General features: G+C 43.7%; 1 protein-coding gene across 1 annotated transcript in view; it reads left to right on the top strand.

The window, feature by feature from the left end:
* The window catches only part of LOC124620234 (facilitated trehalose transporter Tret1-like), a 60,999-nt gene that overhangs the window by 31,821 nt on the left and 5,387 nt on the right, over positions 1–23,791 (top strand). The window contains exon 3 of the mRNA XM_047146901.1: positions 15,306–15,599. Coding sequence (XP_047002857.1) covers positions 15,306–15,599 — 294 coding nt within the window. The remainder of the gene's footprint in view (positions 1–15,305; positions 15,600–23,791) is intronic.

Below are 23,791 nucleotides of genomic sequence, written 5' to 3' on the forward strand. Positions count from 1 at the left end.
CACGAGTGGACGAGCACTGTCCTGGTGAAAAATGGCAACACCCTACAGTCGCATGAGAGATAACACATGACGATGCAGGATGTCTGTGACGTACTGTTATGCCATCAGGGTTTCGTCACCCTCTACCATCCGTCACATCATGACACCAAGAATAACACCACTGTCCATCTGTATAACTTCGTAAGAATGGGATCTCTCCCCAGGTGGCAGCCATTATCGCTGACGATTATCATCCAGCGTAGTGTAGAACCTCGATTCATCGATAAACACAATGCATCCCGAATCAACGATCCATACTTCCTGGTGATAATACCTTTCTAAACGCAGTAGTTTATATTGTGGTGCTAACAGCTGAGTGCTAGTATTCTCACAGTGATGCGGGATGACACAGAACGCTGTAGAGTGTCCATTACTTGATCTCAGGTGGCAGGCGCAGATGTGAACAAGTTGCTAGGTGAAACTTCCTGGCAGATTAAAACTGTGTGCCGGACCGAGACTCGAACTAGGGATCTTTGCCTTTCGCGGGCAAGTGCTCTACCAACTGAGCTACCGAAGCACGACTCACGCCCCGCCCTCACAGCTTTACTTCTGCCAGTACCTCGTCTCCTACTTCCAAGCTTAACAGAAGCTAAGCAAAGAAGGGAAGGCAGAAAGGCGGAAGGAGTATATAGAGGGTTTATACAAGGGCGATGTAGTTGAGGATAATATTATGGAAATGGAAGAGGATGTAGATGAAGACAGAATGGGAGATAACATACTGCGTGAAGAGTTTGACAGAGCACTGAAAGACTTAAGTCGAAACAAGGCCCCGGGAGTAGACAACATTCCATTACAACTACTGATGGCCTTGGGAGAGCCAGTCATGACAAACCTCTACCATCTGGTGAGCAAGATGTATGAGACAGGCGAAATACCTTCAGACTTCAAGAAGAATATAATAATTCCAATCCCAAAGAAAGCAGGTGTTGACAGATGTGAAAATTACCAAACTATCAGTTTAATAAGTCACAGCTGCAAAATACTAACTCGAATTCTTTATAGACGAATGGAAAACCTGGTAGAAGCGGACCTCGGGGAAGATCATTTTGGATTCCGTAGAAATGTTGGAACACATGAGGCAATACTAACCTTACAACTTATCTTAGAAGAAAGATTAAGGAAAGGCAAACCTATGTTTCTAGCATTTGTAGACTTAGAGAAAGCTTTTGACAATGTTAACTGGAATACTCTCTTTCAAATTCTGAAGGTGGCAGGGGTAAAATACAGGGAGCGAAAGGCTATTGACAATTTGTACAGAAACCAGATGGCAGTCAGAAGAGTCGAGGGGCATGAAAGGGAAGCAGTGGTTGGGAAAGGAGTGAGACAGGGTTGTAGCCTCTCCCCGATGTTATTCAATCTGTATATTGAGCAAGCAGTAAAGGAAACAAAAGAAAAATTCGGAGTAGGTATTAAAATTCATGGAGAAGAAGTAAAAACTTTGAGGTTCGCCGATGACATTGTAATTCTGTCAGAGACAGCAAAGGACTTGGAAGAGCAGTTGAATGGAATGGACAGTGTCTTGAAGGGAGGATATAAGATGAACATCAACAAAAGCAAAACGAGGATAATGGAATGTAGTCAAATTAAATCGAGTGATGCTGAAGGAATTAGATTAGGAAATGAGACACTTAGAGTAGTAAAGGAGTTTTGCTATTTAGGGAGTAAAATAACCGATGATGGTCGAAATAGAGAGGATATAAAATGTAGACTGGCAATGACAAGGAAATCGATTCTGAAGAAGAGAAATTTGTTAACATCGAGTATAGATTTAAGTGTCAGGAAGTCGTTTCTGAAAGTATTTGTATGGAGTGTAGCCATGTATGGAAGTGAAACATGGACGATAACTAGTTTGGACAAGAAGAGAATAGAAGCTTTCGAAATGTCGTGCTACAGAAGAATGCTTTAGATAAGGTGGGTAGATCACGTAACTGATGAGGAGGTATTGAATAGGATTGGGGAGAAGAGAAGTTTGTGGCACAACTTGACTACAAGAAGGGATCGGTTGGTAGGACATGTTTTGAGGCATCAAGGGATCACAAATTTAGCATTGGAGGGCAGCGTGGAGGGTAAAAATCGTAGAGGGAGACCAAGAGATGAATACACTAAGCAGATTCAGAAGGATGTAGGTTGCAGTAGGTACTGCGAGATGAAGAAGCTTGCACAGGATAGAGTAGCATGGAGAGCTGCATCAAACCAGTCTCAGGACTGAAGACCACAACAACAACAACCGTGACTATCAGGAATCTGGTAAAACATCACATCTCCGACATCGCTGCGGCGGGAAAAAGATCCCGCAACAACGGGACTAATGGCGACTGAAGAGAATGGTTCACAGAAGTGCAACCCTTCCGCAAATTGCTGCAGATCTCAATGCTGGGTCATCAACAACTGTCAGCGTGCGAACCATTCAATGAAACATCATCGATACCGGCTTCAGAGCCGAAGGCCCACGATGGTATGACACAAAGCTTTACGCCACGTCTGGCCCCTTCAACACCGACATTGGACTGTTGATGACTGGAAACATGTTGCCTGGTCGGACGGGTCTCATTTCAAATTGTATAGAGCGGATGACGTGTACGGGTATGGAGACAACCTCATGGATCCACAAACCCTGCGTGTCAGCAGAGGACTGTTCAAGCTCGTGGATGCTCTGTAATGGTGTGGAGCGTGTGCAGTTGGAGTGATATGGGATTGCTGATACTTTTAGATCGACACTTACAGGTGACACGTACGTAATCACCCTCTCTGATCACCTGCATCCATTCATGTCCATTGTGCAGTCCAACGGATTTAGGGAATTCCAACAGGAGAATGCCACACCCCACACGTCCATAATTGATGCAGAGTGGCTCTAGGAACACTCTTCTGAGTTTAAACACTGCCGCTGGCCACCAAACTTGAAGGTGCTGTTCAGAAGATATCTCCACCCCCTCGTATTCTTAATGTTGTCATTCACTGCAGCACTACTTCAGATGTTATTCGAGTCCATGCCACGTAATGCTGCCGCCCTACATGATACTAGGCAGGTGTACCAGTTTCTTCGGCTCTTCAAAAATGGTTCAAATGGCTCTGAGCACTATGGGACTTAACATCTGAGGTCATCAGTCCCCTAGAACTTAGAACTACTTAAACCTAACTAACCTAAGGACATCACACACATCCATGCCCGAGGCAGGATTCGAACCTGCTACCGTAGCGGTCGCGCGGTTCCAGACTATAGCGCCTAGAACCGCTCGGCCACTCAGGCCGGCTTCGGCTCCTCAGTGTATAACAGAGAACCTATTGTTGGGTGTGTCTTCAGAGACACAATTCCAACCAGCATTTCTGACCAATGTGGAGTATGCTGTAGAATCTCCCGAATCAGGCAAAAACCTTTCTGGGCCTGAGGATTTCGGAAATTCAGTGTGAGTATCCTTCTGGACGGACAATTTGATAAATCCATACGTGTTACATGAAGAAAGTGTCTCAGATCAAGAACAAGATACAGCTCTGGTATCGAATGGTGAAATTAACTCGCAAAAAATAAACTGCGGATGACAGTGATGGAGTATGGAAAAGATAAGGGCAAACTTATAGAGAACACTATGGAATTTTATAATTCTTGTTTGAGAGAACTTTATGATCGCCACATTTTTTTCTGATCAGCACTTTTCGGGAACACGCAAAAATAAAAGCAATTCTAACAGAGTTAAAGAGAAAACAGCTGGATGGTCTGAGGGAAAATCGTGATTGGAAACAAATTTAGAAGATGAAAAAGCCTCCTTGTATCATCACATACGGAAAACGAAGAATGAGAAGAAAATATTTATGAATGAACAACGTGTTGCGAAAAAGGAAATTCTGCTACAACACAAAAATAATAATTAATCAATTTCGTGTGTTATTAAGGACTTTCACAGTTGGGTAAGTAAAAGTAGCCTGGAGAATGGATTTCCAGGGTCAAGGAAACACAGCAGAGGAAAGGCAGTACAGTACTAACCTGACTATAGCAAATGGTGAAAGTGACCAACATTCACCTCTTGGCACTAGTGGGCCCTGATGAGCAAGTTGCTGAAGGTGGATCGAAGCTGGACTACTGGAATTGCTGAAATCTCATCCGAAATATTCTATTGTAGTTCTTGAAGACTAGGTATACATTACACATACCTTAGACTCGAAGGCTCCCGACACAAATTAATCACACACTGAGAGATCAGGTGACCTGGGTGACAAGCTAGGCCAGCGACTAGACTGACCTCTGCTAAAGGTTCTGTCGCGAGAATTGTGTAAATGTGCTCCAGGGTTCAGCTGGCTGTATGGACAGCTTCTCCATTCTGTTGGAAATAACAGGTCTTTTCCTCCTCCATTAATGCTGCCACAAATGGTATCTGCTCGTATAGGCCACATCTATTTGCCCCAGTGTAGTGCGATTGAATACAATGAGCCGTCTACAGTGTAGTCACAGTGTCGTTGACAACGTTTTCTAGTGACTGACATCTGTATGTCAGAAAAAACCTCTGAACCAGTTTCTGGGCCAGACACGAGTATGGAAGAAATGGACAGAAACTGCGGACATGTGGTGCTTGTTGAGAATGTGGATCGGCCATGAGGCGTTCCGAGATAGTCCACGCAGTTGCGGTAATACTGTGTTCCGGATGGCGCAGTGGTTCACACACCTGCCTACTAGGGAGGAGATTACACATTTTTACTCGTCGCTGCTGTTTCTGCGTAATGTCCCGATCCCGATGCAGCCAACATCGGTAATCTCTTTTCTTTCCTTTCCTTTCCCTCCCCATCCACTTTTCAAAAAATGGTTCAAATGGCTCTGAGCACTATGGGACTTAACATCTATGGTCATCAGTCCCCGACAACTTAGAACTACTTAAACCTAACTAACCTAAGGACATCACATAACACCCAGCCATCACGAAGCAGAGAAAATCCCTGAGCCCGCCGGGAATCGAACCCAGGAACCCGGGCGTGGGAAGCGAGAACGCTACCGCACGACCACGAGACATCCACTTTTAAATTACGTATGAAGAAGATACAGATTAGAATAACTTCAGTAAATAATTGTGGACATAGATTGCAAGTGATACTCTGAAATGAAGAATTTGGCTAAGGAGAGGAATTTGTGGCTGGTCGCTGATGACTAAAAAGAAAAGAAAAGTGGAATTTCATTCCGATTCCTCCCCCCCATTTGGGTGCTTTACCTTTTCTGTCTGGTCGTGTTAAGTCATTCTGGAATGAAATACATTAGAGGTGGAGGGAACAAAACGCGAAACGGCTGCATAAAAAATGCGAAGAAATCTAAAAAGAAATGCTAATTAGGATTGATTCAACATACATGAAAGTGCAAGAAGAATTCCACAGTGGAACTACGAGTAGAGACAGGTAGAAGGTGTGCACTGAGCCTTGGGCGAGGAATTGTCTGATGACGGGATAGAGGAAGAAATGGTAGTCGATATGGAGGGCATAGGGGCTCCAATATTAAATGAGAGTTTAAAAGGACTTTGGAAAACTTCAGTCAAATAAAGTGGAAGTCATCGATAACGTTCCTTAGGAATTTTGAATATCATTTGGGGAAGTGGCAACAAACGAGTAATCAAGTAATTGTGTACAATCTATGAGATTGGCGACAAATTATCCGACTCTGTGCGAGAACTATCGAGCAGTCAGCTTGACAAGTAACGCATCAAACTTGCCGAGAAGAGTAACACACAGTCGCCTATTAGTATCAGACATCCGCCTTAATTGAGAAAGAAAATTCTGAGAATTTACGTCTGGAGCACAGCATTGTACGGCAATGAGACGTGGACTGTCGGAAGACCGGAACGGAATAGAATAGAAGAATTTGAGATGTGGTGCTACAGGAGGACGTTGAAAACCTGGGTATTTCATAAGAAATTAGGAGTTCCTTTGCCGAATCGGCAAGGTGTGAAACATGTGGAAAATACTGACAAGAAGACGGGAGAGAATGGTATGACATCCGTTGAGGCCTCATGAAATAACTACCTTGTTGCTAGAAAGAGCTGTAAGTGGTATAAACTATAGGGAAAAAAAAGGATGGGAATACATCCAACCAGCATCTGAGGACATTGGGTGCAAATCCAGAAGAGGTTGATACATTAGAGGAATTCCCGGTGAGCCCCATCAAACCAGCCAGGAGACTGAGACTAAAGAGCTTTGCGCCATGAGATATAGACCAGTGTGTGTCGGCTTCCAGTAAATAAAACTCTCTAACAGCCCATCTGATTTTCGTTCGAACAAAATAGCTTAAAATTTTCTTTAACTCTACATCCCAGCTGTGAAACAGATAGTATGGTGTAGTCTCTTCATACGATCAATGAACAGGTGAAGAGCTTCGTTATATATATATATATATATATATATATATATATATATATATATATATATATATATATATATATATATATATATATATATATATATTTGTGAAGCATTAATACAAGGATGTCGCCACGAAAAAGTACGTTCTCAAATAACTCAGCCATATTTTGTTTAATACTCCATGTGACCGCAATTTTTGAACTAACTGTTGCCATCGTGCACAGACCAGTAGTTCTCGAAAGTCGAGATATACTACATCCTCCCGATTGCCTTGAGCATGGATTTCAGGGTATCACATGAGAAAGGCTCAGCGTTAAACACCAGGAATTTGGAACAAACCTTTTCTGCCACCAGCTTTACAATTTTATTTAGTCTCTACCGGTTTCGTTACTGGCTGCTGTCTTCATTTGAGATACTGCAAGGTGCAAAGCAGGATAACACAAGTATATGCTTTCCTACAATCTTACAACATGAAATTAGGTGCAAAAATTCTTGAAGCATAATGTATTATTTACGTGATCTACACAAATTATTCAAAAATACGTCTCTGCCAAATACGGTAACATCTATGTGAGGAATTATCATAAAAATTGTTTCACTGAATTTTCATTTTAGGAGATTTACACAATCAAAATGAGTTAACATGTACACTCTTATTAATATTAATTTAATTAATATTAATTTGGTTATATTAATTTTTAACATTTTAATTTTATCTTTGGACTGATGATGATGAGGATGATGATGACAGAGTTAGGTTTGTGGGACGCTCAACTGCGCAGTTATCAGTGCCTGTATAAAGTCCCAATCTTAACACAGTCTAGTCTCGCCACTTTCCCGATGATAATGAAATCAGGAGGACAATGCAAACGCCCAGTCGGCGGTTGGAGAAAATCCCTGACACACCGGGAATCAGGAATCAGGAGCCCGTGATCCAGAGGCAGCAACACTAGGCACTTTTTTTGGGGGGGGGGGGGGGGGGGGGTGCCTTCCTGGCGCCCAAAGGGAGGCGTGGGAGGCAAAGTGGACAGGGGCTGCAACCCGAGGCCTGCCCACCACGTCCCGTTCCACCCTCCAGGAAGCAAGGGGTGTGTAGCGAATGTGGAGTAGAGATACAATGAACATTAATGGATTTATTTAGTTATTTCCGTTTTTTATCAACATTAATGCCACGAAGAATAGCAGGAAATCTGCGAAACTGCGTCGCGAGGAGGAGGGCGCAGCAAGACATCAGACTCATTGACACTATCGACTTGTAGTCTCCGATGGCGAGAGGATATATCGGTTCTAAGTTTGGAAGAGGAGGGGATCATTTCTTCATGACAGGAACACCAAGCTCTGGGATGGGTTAAGGAAGACACTGCAAAGGAAATCGTCTGTATTTTGCACTATAGCGTTCGTTATGGAACTGCCAAAAATCAAGGATAATTTTCTCGCCATCAGCAAACAGGTAATGAGCTGCGTGTCCATAAATCCAATTCACAGAATTCGTCTTGGCTTGTGTGGAGTATCCCGCGTCCGGAAATAGGAGCACTTCCATACATGTCTGATGAAGAATCGTACGGGTAATTACGGACAACATCTGTCGCACCAATAAACAGACACCCATTGCCGATCTGCACACCAGACGATGCTCATCTGTGTCCAAAACATCACAATGACACACAACGGGGTATCTGCGAGATGAATCCGGTGAAGGCGTGTGTGGCGTACTTGCTTCCCATTGACAGTAAGGTACCGTGCTGACTGGTCGTCAGTGTAGAGATAAGGAGCGCACACCGATCGCCGAACAGCAAGCAAGTCGACATGGGGATGCTTCCCATCAACCACATTTGGTGACCTTTGCTGCTGAAGAAAATCACAGATCGTCTCCGTGGATTTCAAGTGCGCTGACATTATAGCAGTACGGACGTAGCTCAGTTCAACGAAAAAGTGGCGGAAGTAAAAGAACGGTGACGGGACAACCGAAGGCGGGATAGACGCTGAGAGTGGGTGTGGCGCGCGGGCCCCCAGCAATAAGTTAATAAGACACGTAGGGCGACGGAGCCACAACGCCATTTGAGAGCCATTGAAAAGGGTATCGCTCTGTCAGGCACATGATACACACCTAAACCGCCCCTACACCGCGGGAGGGTGAGGGTCTCGTACCTTATCAAGGTACATCCGGGGCAAACGCGCAAAACGCAGAAATTTTTAAAAATTGCGGGAATTTTTCATTGTTTCAGTTTTTCAGTTAAAACTGACATTCTAGGAAAGAATATTACTGTATCCCGCTACTGCGCTATAATACTGCAGAGATAGAACATAAACGAGAGGAAAAAGCTTAGTAAAATTGAAGTTGCAAAGGAACAATGCACACACAAGCGTCTGACAACAGCAAAACGTATCTAGGGCTTTAGGACGAAGGCTATGCAGTACTTTGCAACAGCAAACTGCTTCCGATGAGTGTGACGTCACAACTGTTTACATTAGGTTCGATGTAGTCGTTGCCAGTGGATTCATGCGCAGTTTGGTCGCCTATGAACAGTACTTTCTCCCGCTTCTGGCTACTTAAAATGTGGCAGTTAGCTATGTAAGCGTGACAGAAAATTTTTTCTGTCACGCCCAAGCTGCCAAATTCGCGCATGCGCAGAGCAGTCTGAGTTGTAGAGTGGAGGGGGTAGTCTCCACGTGACCCGTGTTTACGTTTGGTGATTTTGCTGTTTCCTTTTCGTTTACAGCTCTCATGTCAAATGAACACAAGCGGATTTCTGTGGTCTGGAGCTATCAAGTGAATTAAAGTACATTCGCGTAATTACATACGGCTAAAGTATGTTATTAGTTTCAGTTTTCTTATTTCCACGTTTTTGGCAGTCAAGCATTAATACCCAGCAAAACAATGAAGTTATTTTTGTCGATTATCAAAAGATATGTGGTCTTTATTAATCTTTTCCGCTGAGGCAGTCAATTTATTTGAAACGAAGCGTTTCATTCCATACTATTGGCTAGTTTCAACTGTTCAATGAATTTCAAGTGCATGTTTTCATCTTCTGGTACATGTGGTATTATGCCATAATAAAGAAGATAGTACAGTGGTGCCATCCCAAATAAGTTTACATCCCAAAACCCACACTGGAAAGCTTAATATCAGACTGGGGCCTACTTCATTGTGAATCTCGACATACGAATGTGCACTGTAAGTCGAGTTATGGGTTTTAGTATAATTTACGAAATTCCGATGCTCTTGGAGTTTCCTGTGATGTCCTGCTTCTTTTATGGCATGATTTAAGATCACTGAGTGCTTTATACTTACAAGCATACGGGCTTCCTATTTCATCGTAGTTGTGCACGCGCAGTAACGCTTGTTTCCGGCGCTCTCTGGCAACTGCTGAAGCGAAGCTATTTCTAACACGTAGCAGGAAAATTGCGAATCGGATCTTGAAAAGAGTTACTTTGAAAGTAAACTTCCTTTTACGCAAGATAAATTATGTTACCTGCTAGAACGTGCGATGAATTTCTTAAATCACAGAGCGTTTGACTCTCAACTTAATACGTTGACAACCAGCGTCTCTGAAGAAATTAGAGCGCGGAAAACCAGAAATGTATGTCATTATTAAAATTTTACTGGGACATTTGTCTGATGTAGGTCCTATCTTTGCCGTCCGCGGTGGTCTAGCGGTTCTAGGCGCTCAGTCCGGAACCGCGCGACTGCTACGGTCGCAGGTTCGAATCCTGCCTCGGTCATGGATGTGTGTGATGTCCTTAGGTTAGTTAGGTTTAAGTAGTTCTAAGCTCTAGGGGACTGATGGCTACAGATGTTAGGTCACATAGTGCTCAGAGCCATTTGAACCATTTTTAGCCCTATCTTTAAGTGTAACACAAGCAAGAAAGACCAATATAAGTGAAAGCTTCTATTTTATCATTAATCTCAGAGACCAATATTACATGATAAAGCTTGGCTTTTCTTGTAGCTACACCATGTATCTTAATTTAAACCATCAGCTTCTTGTAATTGTGTTTTATTCCTGCTACTTAACATTGCTGTTGCTATTGGCTGACTACATCACGTGCCCTACGCTCTAAATATCTGCTGCCATCGGCTGGCGTGATCAGTTACATGAGCTTACAAAATCGGATCGTTATCTCGATTTCAATTCTTCGGAATCTAAAGTGCTGTTTTTGGTGGAGTTCGAAATTATACTTTCGTGATACGAAAATATGCAGCATACATGTTGCTACACATCAAAGATCTTTCAAAAACGTGTTTTTTTTTTCTAAAGCGGCGGAAAGTTCTAGGACGGTGTGTAAAACCTTAACCATTCAAAGGGTTGCTAATTTTTTTACAGTTCTGAGGGAAAGTATAGTGCCACCCAGGAAAAAACTGTTTTTAACCGGTAAATCTGAGAAAAATCCGGGAATTTTTTTCCTTGTCCGAGTATACACCCTGCTTATCTTGAACAACAAGCCGTGGCAAGAAAATGATCCCAATGCCGCTAGGATAAGGCGGGCCATGGATGGCGGAGTGGAGGGAATCTGTGCCACGTCGGGATACGTGACGCCAAATATACATTAACACTAGATATACACAGCGAACTTCGTTCTGCCTCTGAAAATCTTGATATGTTATAGCTGACCCGGCAGACGTTGTTTTGCCATATAAATCATCTTTAGTCTATAAGAATAATGTGTACGTGTAACACAATGTATACGTGTAACGCAATAGCCATTGTTGGTGGAAGCTCGTGACACAAACAATAATAATTGCCGAAAACTGTGTAGGGAGTGAGAAAAGGTTTAGGGGGAAGTCCCGCAGTGTCGGCCACTATCAGTTCTATCGTTTCTACGGTAGGTCGCGCGGATTTAACAATTGCAACCGATACACGGCTCGTCCATGAGCATACAAAGATAGCGGCAATTTCGCGTCGAAATGTGTTCGCCAGCGTTATGAATAAGGCCAAGCGCACACGCATCGATTTTTATCGTAAGCAAAAATATTGTACGATTAAATTCTTTTAGAGGAACAAGGGACAGCGTAGGAACTTCTTTGTTCCACTAAAAGAATTTGATCCTACAATATATTTCCTTACAATAAAAGTCGATGAGTGTGCGCTAGGCCTAAATGTCGGTTTGGCGAATGACATGTGCTTCCAAGTTAAACTTCTCCGTCTAGTTACCTCGATTCAAAGAGAGATTTGAGTCGTTGCTTTTGATGCGTCTTCTTCAGTTACCTATCTATCGAGTAGTGAAAGACTATCACCGGTAGACACCTGGCGGGGATAACTGATCAAGTGATAATTGATCAGTTATCAACCAGGGTTGAAAATTATTAAATTACTAAAACCGCTATTAAAAAATATGGGTTGGTGGTAGAAGGTTGAAAATTTAGGGTTGCGTGTATTTTGTAATGCCACATCATAAAAAAATAGAAATAAAAAGTTCTGTCCAAAAGGTAAGAAAAAATTTTTGTGGTGGACCACCCTTATCACTTATGGGTATGAAAAATAGATCATGACCGATTCTCAGACCTACCGAATATTCATGTCAAATTTCATCACAATCGATCTAGCCGTTTCGGAGGAGTATGGCAACTAACATGGTGGCACGAGAATTTTATACATATGGACATTGTGTCCGTTGCAGATCCACAGTCGTGCTTCTGTAGCTCAGATGGTAGAGCACTTGCCCGCCAAAGGCAAAGGTCCCGAGTTCGAGTCTCGGTCTGGCACACAGTTTTAATCTGCCAGGAAGTTTTGCATCTGTCAGTGTTTCCTGTGAAAATAGTAGCCAATAGCCAGCAGAAAATTGTAAATTTATGGTAAAGTCCTATGGGACCAAACTGCTGAGGTCATCGGTCCCTAGGCTAACTTTAACTTACGTTAAGGAGAAAAAACACATTCATATCCGAGGGAGCTGCGCGAACCGTGGCAAGGCGCCTCACACCGCGCGGCTAGCCAGCAGAGACGTTGTAGTACTGTTGGGACAAACAAAGATTGTTTCCAAATACACAGCCAGAAACTGCACCTGGAAAGACGATATCGACCTTAATCCAATAACGACATGTACTACCTGGGGGACAGCAGATGTACTAGTAACGGTTTCAACGTCGTCTGCTAACATACAGCGTAGTGGTATAGCTACCAGAGCGCCATCTGTGTCTACCCTTTAATACGGAATGCTCACAGCCAGAGATCAGTGTGGTGCAAACGTGTGAAGCAAGCAGGCAACCAAGCCGTGGCGACTCGTGGTTCCAGTGAGTTTGGAAGGTGTGAAATTGTGGCCTTCCGAGTGGCGGAATTGTCCTTTCGGAGAATTGCTACGCAAGTTCGACGTGCTGCGTCATTTGCGCAGCAGTAGTGACATCGCTGGTCACGTGAACATACGCACACCCGTAGACGAATTTTGGACGACCGCACATCACAGACGCCCGCCAGGATGGTGATACCGTAATGGGAGCAGTGGCAGGTAATAGAGATAGCTAGTGAGCCCAGACATGTTTACGCGACCTGTTGCGAACTTACTGGCAGTGGGGCTTCAGGTATGCACCCCTCTAGCTCGTCTTCCACTCACGTCACAGCGTCAATGGACACGGCTCGACTGGTGCCGTCAGAGGATGACTTGGAGGATGGAATGAGCGCCGTGGATGGAATGAGCGCCGTGGTCTTCAGCAAAGAAAGCGGATTCTGCCTGCATGCGAGTACGACATAGACCTGGCGAGCGCTGCCTCCTAGAATGCATTCGTCCAAGACACTCCAGGTTTCATGGACAGGGGTGCGACAAGCTACAACCTTTTGTGTTTGTGGAGGAGACGTTAAACACTGCTCCGTAAGTGCAGAGTGTTATTAGACCCGTTCCTTTGCCAGAAGGTGATGTGTTTTTTTTTTCAACAGGATAATGCTCGCCCACACACTGCAAGTGAAACTCAATGTGCTTGACGAGACGTGCAGCACCTTACCCGGCCACCAAGATCTCTGGACTCTCCAATAGAGCAGGTGAGGATATGATGGGAAGAGAAGTGACGCGTACAACTCGGCGACCAACAACCCTTACAGGACTACATGAACAGATCGAGCACGGGTGGCATAACGTATCCCAGGACAGTATTCGACAACTGTATGATCGACTGGATGCCAGACAGCGACTGCAGTGCCGCGCTTGAAGATTACACCACTTTCTACATTTGGTATTTCAGCAAGGGCCGATACCTGGTACCTCAGAGCTGCTTGTGCTGTATCAGGCAAATCCAACATCTTCCATGAAAACCCCGACATGATAGCAAATCCGGCAATATGTCACATAGCTCCGAATAAATCCTGACACTAATTTAACCAAAGTAATACGATCAACGAGTGAGCAAATGGAATACCACAGACTAACACAAGAACGCCTAAATGCATGTCATACCTTCCCACCGTGAAACAGACGCAGTTCCAAGGGGAGAAACGAGAACAGAAGCCGAGAGCAGAGCCGTGTAGGCTAGAAGGCCCTACGATAAGGGACGGACAATCACGTCGCCAGCCAACCGCCAAGACCACCCCCAGCCCATGTTAAAAGATAGAGCCCTCCAGAAGAACAGTATAAATCTTACGATAACACTAAAAGGGCCACACCAGGTGCAAATTTTAGCATGAGACTTTACGCATCTCTGTTACGTAGCAAACATTAAAAACATTGCCCCACCACGAAAAGTATAATGTTTCTGATTGGATAGACAAAATTTTTGAAGGCAGAGCTTAAGGTTAACATTGAGAGCCTGATTGGTCACTTGAAAACACAGCCAGATACCTTTTTCTTAAACCAACTTCGGTAAACAGCAGTAAGGATAAGTTCGAGAGAGTTGCCACCGAGACGGCGAGGTGTGTGGAGATGCGCCGCCAGCCGCCCCTGACGCTGCTAACCACCGACAAGGTAATGAATGCACTCGATGCTGCATAAGAATGCATAAGGTTTCACTCAGAACTGCAGAAGTCTCCACTCAGAACTGCAGAAGTCTCATCTGTTACATCCCCTTTTTACGTAATACTAGTGTCGATCGTCAATTAAACTTCGTGATATTCACATTTGCTGCTTGAAGTTAAAATCTGAAACGCGATGATTTTTCTGTTATATCATTATTGAGAAGCCACATCAGCCACTGTAATTTACGACAAGTTAAATAAGTAATTAAAGATAATTGAGGGTCAATGTAGACCATTTTTGATAGTTTTCTCTTTTATGAAACTTAATTTAAACCTAGATTATAGATGTGATATGGCATAGGTCATCCTTCGAGCCATTATAGAACTTGGAAACCCATTCAGGGAATATTCGTTCACATTTTTGTTGAGCGCAGTTGGTTTTTATCATCCTGTATTAAAATATTTCCTTTTATCAATAGTACAATTTATATACAATGCTTTTTGAGTAGAATAAAATTTCCAGTGGTAAACTTAACTGCTTTTTCGATATTATTTTACCAGATAACTAAAAATAGGAAAGCCTTGAACCCCTTCCACTAAATTTAGTTAGTATTAAGATTCTTTTACAGGGAGTGCAGTGGAGATGACTCTGAAATCATTAAGTATTTGGTTATATCATCGCTACTCTCAGTGAACTCTTCTGAATTCTGCATGTCATGTGTGGTCTGGCGTCTCCTTACTAGCAACAGGTCCCAGGTTCCAACTAGTCAATTCCCTAAGAAACACGCTCAGAGCGTCGTTGCGCGAAAGTGGTAGGGGGACGCGACTTAGAACAAACAGACACCACGCAGAATGTTAGAGTCCTATTGACCTATAAATGTAATCTATAGGAGCTGTGGCGACAATAAATCTTGAGTGAATTGGAAACATATAAAAGGGTGTAGTAATTTTTTTCCTGCAGTGTATTTACAGGCTACCACTTGGAGGATCGTTTATCAACATCATAACGTCACACAATTTATTAGGATTTTCTGAGAAGGTGTATGTTCTGTGTCAAAGGCGCTGAGGTGGCTGCGCCGTGGAATCTCAGATGAGCAGGTGGAGCGTGAGATGGAGCGCATTCGGGCGTCCCTGGCTGGAGGCGGCACCCAGGATGGCGGCGCCGGACGCGTCACGCTCAAGGACATCTGTTCCAGAGCCCCGATCAAGGGCTTCGCCATCGTCGCCACCCTCGGCGCCAATATGCAGCTATGCGGCTCCTTCGCTGTGCTTAACTATGCCGTCATGATGTTCGATGAGGCCGGCGGATCTGTGCCTTCCGAGGTGGCAACAATCATTCTAGGTGCGCTGCAGGTACGTTACGTAGCTCAGTATGTGACGCAGTCTCCGCCTGCAATGTTTCCCTTTTAAGTTAACGATGTTTGTCAAACTTCATTGTAGCTGACCATGAGATGTTTATTTTTATATTATTTTTATACTCCGCGCTACCGGCTTCGATCAACGGACAGACAAAATCCTTAAAGTGCACAGCTCACAATACACCGACAAAATACAAATTAGGGCGTTAAATAACACAGCAATTGCTTAATAAGCGTACCCAGCTTGTCACTATAACATTTGAAGTAAACAACTTCGACGTAAATAGAAAAACGTAGCTTCTGTTGTAACCAATAATCTGCAAAAGACGTAGATATGTAGGACAAGCACACAGGGCGATCGTACATTTCAGACTGAAGAAGGCTATAATGGACTTGTAGTATATATATATATATTCCAATAGCTATTTGACTATTTACATTATTAAAAGATAAATGAGATACAAGATTAATTCCTCGTATGTGCCGTTTTACTTATTTGAGATCCCGCCGGCGGCCGGAGTGGCCGAGCGGTTCTAGGCGCTACAGTCTGGAACCGCACGACGGCTACGGTCGCAGGTTCGAATACTGCCTCGGGCATGGATGTGTGTGATATCCTTAGGTTAGCTAGGTTTAAGTAGTTCTAAGTTCTAGGGGACTGATGACCTCAGATGTTAAGTCCCATAGTGCTCAGAGCCATTTGAACCATTTTTTTGAGATCCCACTATTCACATATTCCTTTCACTGATATGATTAAAAAACGCTAATTTCCTCAAATTCACTAAAATACGACACATAACCTTAAACATATTAACTCCATGTTTTCGAATTTACTTTTTATTAGTTTGCCATTGCACGTTTTCTAAAGCTTTCTATCACTACACATGCCACTGTACTGTAAGCGTTTTCATGATTATGCTTTGTTGACACCGTTTGTTAAGTACGTTTCTCGTTAAATTTACATCGTTGTTACATCTATGTACTACAAAACACTCCAAAGCTAGCACATGTACCTGCGATATGTACACATGATCGATGTTACAGCTACAGACGCTCTCTTACCGTCTTTGTCCAAGATTCGCAGCGATTTGAATTAGATCTTTGCTGTTAAATTTTTTTTTTCTTCAAGTTGAAATGTGTTGTCGTCTTTTATACGTGTTCTGTATAACTATATCTTTTGGAGATTAGTTGTTGCACCAGAAGCTACATTTGTGTATCTACATCGAAATTGTTTACTTCAAATGTGGTAGTGATTAGCTGGTTATGCTTTGTAAGTAATTGCTATGTCATAATTTTTGTTTTGTCAGCATATTCTGACCTACGCACTTCAACGGTTTTGTCTGTCCGTTAGGCTTTGGCTTGATAATGGTCTACTGATCGAAACAGGTAGCATTGAGCATAAAAATATACATCTGAGGGTCATCTACAATGAAGTTTCACAATTATTTGACAGTTCTAAAGTCCCATCTCATCACAAATCTAATCATCAGTAATTTATTTGGTGTGATGCTTTTCTCAGTTGCCTCTTACCACAGGTTATTCATTACATCTCTACATAACAACTACACCAAACATCCTCCGCAACATGTTGCGCTTAAACAAATCTTAGTCTGCAGTAGGCGCATTTTTCTGATAAGCGAAAACGTGAGGTAGAACAAAAATAATGGGAAGAGAGGGGTGGAATAGGAGGAGGAACAGAAATAAAGAATGAAATAATAAGCAACCAATTGCATAAAAGAAATTTAAATTTCTAAATTGGTTGCTTAATATTTCATTGTATACGGCTACAATTGCTGAAGATGGATAAAATAGTAACAATAAGGAAAGAAGATGTAGGGAATGGTTTGAAGGACCTTAAAATAGGGAGATAGTAGAGGCACATCGACGGAAAAAGCTGTAACACAAAGAAGGAGTTGTGTGACATAAACGAAAGTTAGTCGGCGTGTTTCTACATCTGAAAGATGATATCTATTCACATTTCAAGCCAGTCGCATTAGAGGCGATAGTAGCGCCACTATCAGGTAGCATATCATTTTTTCTTTAAACTGACGCTGTAACAGCCGTGAGCGTTAGTTACCTTTGAGACTGGACGCGGTGAGTCAACAATCAAGAATGCCTTTAAGGCGATAAAGACGCAATTATCAGCACCTCACTGAGGTTGAACGATGTCGCGTAATACGCCTACGAGAAGCTGGATGTTCCTTCTGTGATACTGCGGAAAGACTTTGCAGGAACGTAGCCACTGTATGTGATTGCTAGTAGTGGTGGTCACGAGAACGTAAGGTCGCAAGAAGATCTGGGCCCGCATGGCCTGTACGGAGAGGGAAGACATCCATGTTTCGCGTGTGGCTGTGCCGCATCGTACTGAATCTGCAGCAGCAATCTGAGCAGCATTTGGAACCACAATGACAGAATCGGTTAATTCAAGGATAGCTTCAAGCCAGACGCCCTGAACCCTGCATTCCACTTGTCTCAAACCACCGCCGTTTGTGATTTCGTTGGTCTCAAGCTAGGGTTCGCTGGAGGGCACGGTGGAGGTCTGTTGTGTTTCCTCACGAAAAGTGTCAGTGATAGCCATGAGTTGATTAGGAGGAGGCCAGTTGAGAATCCGTACCTAACCTGTCCGCTTGCTAGACACACAGGTAACGGTCCTGGGTGCAATTTCGTATGGCACGGGATCACTCTCCTTGTTATTTCACGCACCCTCACTGCAAAATTGTAAATCAGTCTGGTGATTCGATTTGCATTGTTGCCATTCACGAACGGCATTCAAGCGCTGTTTTCCAACAGGATAACGCTCATTCACATATCGCTGTTATAACCCAACATGTTCTGAAGGGTGTGTACATGTTGCTATGGCCTGCTCTATCAGCAGATCGAACACAGATATGGCATACCATAGGACAACAACTCCAGTGTCATCACCAAGAGCAAGCGGCACAGAATTCCACCGCACGAACTGGTATCCGACACCTGTGCAACACAATCGGTGCTGCGATTTTTCTGTTGGTTTATACGGAAAGGAATCATGAGGAATTTTGTATTGGGCTCTGAGGAGCAGCACTTCCATAAGACCTAGGTCTCTCTCTTGTGTGCAGATCCTTTTTTCTTGTGCTCGGCTTAAAAAAGAAGCCACTCTCGTTATGCCAAATGATCTAACGCAAGCGTAATGAGTGTACACTGTCTGATCAAAAATATCTGAACACTTATTACTGGACATTAACATGAGGTGTGCCCTCACTTTGTGTTTATGACGGTTTGAGTTCTGCTGCGGACACTTTCAGTAACCTGTCTCAATGACTGTGGAGGAATGGCAGTCCATTCTTCCTAAAGAGCCGAAACCACAGAAGTTTAGGACGTTAGGGTCGGAAACAAAGTCGGCGTCGTAATTCATCCCAAAGGTGTTCCATCAGGTTCCGTTCGGAAGTCTCTGGCGGCCACCTCATTTCAGGAATGTTATTCTCCACAAATCATTGCCTCATACGTGCTGCTTTATGACATGGTGAATTCTCAGGATGATCAAATAACCATCGTGTGCCAATTATTCCTCTACTGTACGGTCTACATAGTTCTACAAGTTGTATCGATATCCTTCTACATTTACCGTTTTCTTGAGGGCAATAAGGGGACCACACCCTGACCAACCTTCCGTATCCCGATCTCTTTCGTATTTCATTGTTAGCACTGCGCAGGATGGCTAGTAGATGTCCTTACTCATTTGCCACTTGCAAGACCTTCCATTGGGTTGTAATAAGGAATAACGTGATTCATCAATCCAAATGATTTATTTCCATTCACCCACTGCACAATGGCGTCACTCTTTATATCATTATAAGCTTCGGTTAAAATTGACTACATATACAGGGTCATCTATTGATCATGACAAGGCCAAATATCTCACGAAATAAGCGTCAAACGAAAAAACTACAAAGAGCGAAACTTCTCTAGGTTTAAGGGGGAAACCAGATGGCGCTATGGTTGGCCCGCTAGATGCCGCTGCCATAGGTCAAACGGATGACTGCATTTTTTTAAAAATAGGAACCCCCATTTTTATTACATATTCCTGTAGTACGTAAAGAAATACGAGTGTTTTACTTGGACCACTTTTTTCGCTTTGTGATAGATGGTGCTGTAATAGTCACAAACATATGGCTCACAATTTTAGGCGAACAGTTGGTAACACGTAGGTTTTTAAATTAAAATACAGAACGTACGTACGTTTGAACATTTCGGTTGTCCAAACGTGATATATGTACCTTTGCGAACTTATCATTTCTGAGAACGCATGTTGTTACAGCGTGATTATCTGGAAATACCACATTAATGAAATAAATGCTCAAAATGATGTCCGTCAACCTCAATGCATTTGGCAATATGTGTAAGGACATTCCTATCAACAGCGAGTAGTTCGCCTTCCGTAATGTTCGCACATCCATTGACAATGCGCTGACGCATGTTGTCAGGCGTTGTAAGTGGATCACGATAGCAAATATCTTTCAACTTTCGCCACAGAAAGAAATCCGGGGACGTCAGATCCGGTGAACGTGCGGGCCATCGTATGGTGCTTCGACGACCAATCCACCTGTCATGAAATATGGTATTCAACACCGCTTCAACCGCACCCGAGCTATGTGCCGGACATCCATCATGTTGGAACTACATAGCCATTCCGTCATGCAGTGAAACATCTTGTAGTAACATCGGTAGAACATTACGTAGGAAATCAGCATATATTGCACCATTTAGACTGCCATCGACAAAATGGGGACCAATTATCCTTCCTCCCATAATGCCGCACCATACATTAACCCGCCAAGGTCGCTGATATTCCACTTGTCCCAGCCATCGTGGATTTTCGTTGCCCAATAGTGCGTATTGTGCCGGTTTACGTTACCGCTGTTGGTGAATGACGCTTCTTCGCTAAATAGAACACGTGCAAAAAATCTGTCATCGTCCCTTAATTTCTCTTGTGTCCAGTAGCAGAAGTGCACACGACTTTCAAAGTCGTCGCCATGCAATTCCTGGTGCATAGAAATATGGTACGGGTGCAATCGATGTTGATGTAGCATTCTCAACTCCGACTTTTCCGAGATTCCCGATTCTCGAGCAATTTGTCTGCTACTGATGTGTGGATTAGCCGCGACGGCTGCTAAAACACCTACTTGGTCATCATCATTTGTTGCAGGTCATGGTTGACGGTCACATGTGGCTGAACACTTCCTGTTTCCTTAAATAACGTAACTATCCGGCGAACGGTGTGGACACTTGGATGATGTCGTCCAGGATACCGAGCAGCATACATAGCACACGCCCGTTGGGCAGTTTGATCACAATAGCCATAAATCAACACGATATCGACATTTTCCGCAATTGGTAAACGGTCCATTTTAACACGGGTAATGTATCACGAAGCAAATACCGTCTGCACTGGCGGAATGTTACGTGATACCACGTACTTATACGTTTGTGATTATTACAGCGCCATCTATCACAAAGCGAAAAAGGTAGTCCAACTGAAACATTCATATTTCTTTACGTACTACACGAATATGTAAATAAAATAGGGGTTTCTATTTTAAAAAACGCAGTTGATATCCGTTTGACCTATGGCAGCGCCATCTAGCGGGCCAACCATAACGCCATCTGGTTTCCCCCTTCAAGCTAGACGAGTTTCGTTCTTTGTAGTTTTTTCGTTTGATGCTTATTTCGTGAGATATTTGTCCCGGTCACTATCAATGGACCACCCCGTATAATATACAATGGCCTGGTGCTTCCTGTCGGAAGATTCAAGTGGCATTCTGGAGACATTTACGCTGGTGGCTCAGAAGTCCGATGCGAGAGCCGACTTGGCGCCCACAAGCGAGGCAAATATGAGTGGGTGGGTTAGTCATAAGCTCATGTGTGCGCGATCGTTTTGAAGCTAAGTTGTGAAGCCATACTTGGTCGGGCATCTCGCTTCCATCTGCACTCAGTTTCCTATATTTGTTGCGATCGTCAGCGAGTTGCTCCCACTTGTCACTGTCAATATCAACTGCCCACTTATCAGGCTTGGCGCAGTCTCTAAAGCGTAGTGAAGGTCTTCCACGAGGTCTCTATGCTCCTGCTATTTCATTGCGTACTGTGCGCCGGGGCAGACGGGTGTGGTCCACGCAATGCAGATGTCCTAACCACCGCAGACGACTTTGCTTCAGCGTGGCAGTGATACTTTGTTGTTTTGCAGTTTTCAGATCCATATCATTTGTCGCACGATCCTTCCATGATATTCCCAATACGCGCCGTAAGCACCGCAGGTGAAAGGCGTTGAGCATTCGTTCCGTTCCTATTTAGCATACGACGTCCAAGTGTCAGCTCCATACAGGAGAGTACTCAGCACACAATATTGATACACAAGAATTTTTGTCGACAATGTGAGATTTCTGCTATCCCATACACGTGTGCGGAACTTCCCGAAAGTACTGGCAGCCTTTCTTATTCGTGCATTTATCTCCTCATCCAGGGAGAGATATTCTGTCATTATTGAACTAAGATAGCAGAACTTACCGAGTACCTCCAACAAGGAGGATCTGTGTATCCTTGTGCCATGACAACCGTCTCCTTTACGTTTATAGCCACGGAGAAGAGCTTGCATGCAGTAGAGAATTTATCCATAAGCTCTTGCAGATCGTCTTGAGTGTGCGCTACAAATGCAGCATCGTCAGCAAATAAAAGGCTATGCACAATTAAGTCTTCTCGGAAGCGCTTGCATCTGAGTAGAGAAATGTTGTAGAGCTCCCCATCAGCTCTGGTATACAGACGAATGCCCAGATTAATTTCACCAAAAGCAACTTTGAGGAGTGCTGAGAAGAAGATATTGAGCAGAGTGGGAGCCAATACGCAACCCCCCTCTTTTCACAGCAAACGATTCAGATGTGATTCCGTCGAAGACCACAGCACCTTCCGTATCTTCTTGAAAATCCTTGATCATCTTTAAGAGCTTTGGAGGACACCCTGTCTTCAAAAGTACTGCATACAGTCCTTCGCTGATGACTGTGTCGAAAGCCTTGTATAGGTCGATAAAAGCAATGAACAAAGAGGTTTTTCTGCTCGCGGCAATTACCCTGAATTTGTCGGAGTGTGAAGATCATGTCAACTGTAGATCGCTGAGGATGAAACCCACATTTTTCCTCAGGGTATATGCGCTCGGCAAGCTTATGAAGTCTGCCGAACACCATACAGGCAAATGATTTTTTCAGGTATACTCAGAAGTGAGATTCCACGGTGACAGTTACAGTCGTCGCGATCACGTTTACCTTTGTGTAACAATATTGGCATCGCGCATGCCTTGCGGCACAGTAGTCTCAGCCCAACATTTCAGTAAGAGGTTGAAAAGCAGCGGAAAAACTGGCTAAAGTTTTACAGTTTCTGTGGAGATGTTGTCTTTGCCAGGGCACTTCCCACATTTGAGCAGTGCAATTGCTCTTTGAAGCTCCTGCATAGCAGGCGTGACATATAAGTCATGGTACGGTGTCATCTGAGGAGTTTCATCCATTGCTTCTGGACTAATGTTCATGGGATGTGAGTAGAGGCTGGAGAAATGTTCTATCCAACGGAGCAATTGACGATTTCGATCTGTGATAACTTTTCCATCTATTTCCTTGAGTGGTACGCTCTTCTTTGGAATGGATCCACTGGCCCGTTTGAAGCCCGAGTACACACCACCAATGTCGCCAGCATTGAAATACTCCCCCAAGCCAGTGCAAAGTTGCTCCCGATAGGTATTGATACAGTCGCGGAAAGGGCGTTGGACAGCTGCCTTTGATTTTCTTAGCTCCCAGCGTGTAGAACTGCGTGGGTTTATTATACCAGGTGACAGCGGCCTGACGCTTAGCCTCAAGGAGAGGTTTCAGGACATCTACGTTCTCGATGAACCAATCCTGGGATTTTGCTTCCAGATTACGAACACATTTCCAGCCGTAGCGATAAGATGCGATTTTATCTTCTGCCAGTCTTCAGAAATACGAGCAGCTGGGTCCCAGGGATTAACCTCTTTTCGTGTCTCTTTACCAAATACATTTACTGCAGCAGTATCTCTTTTTTGGCAAAGATTAATTTTTTTTTGCATGGTGTTCTGGCAGGGTGAAACTTTTTAGTTACGAAGCGCACTTTTGTCGCTGCTAGTGTTTGATCCGTGTCACAATTTGCACTAAGGAC

This window comes from Schistocerca americana, chromosome 6 (genome assembly GCF_021461395.2).
Source record: "Schistocerca americana isolate TAMUIC-IGC-003095 chromosome 6, iqSchAmer2.1, whole genome shotgun sequence".
Classification (NCBI taxonomy): Eukaryota; Metazoa; Arthropoda; class Insecta; order Orthoptera; family Acrididae; genus Schistocerca; species Schistocerca americana.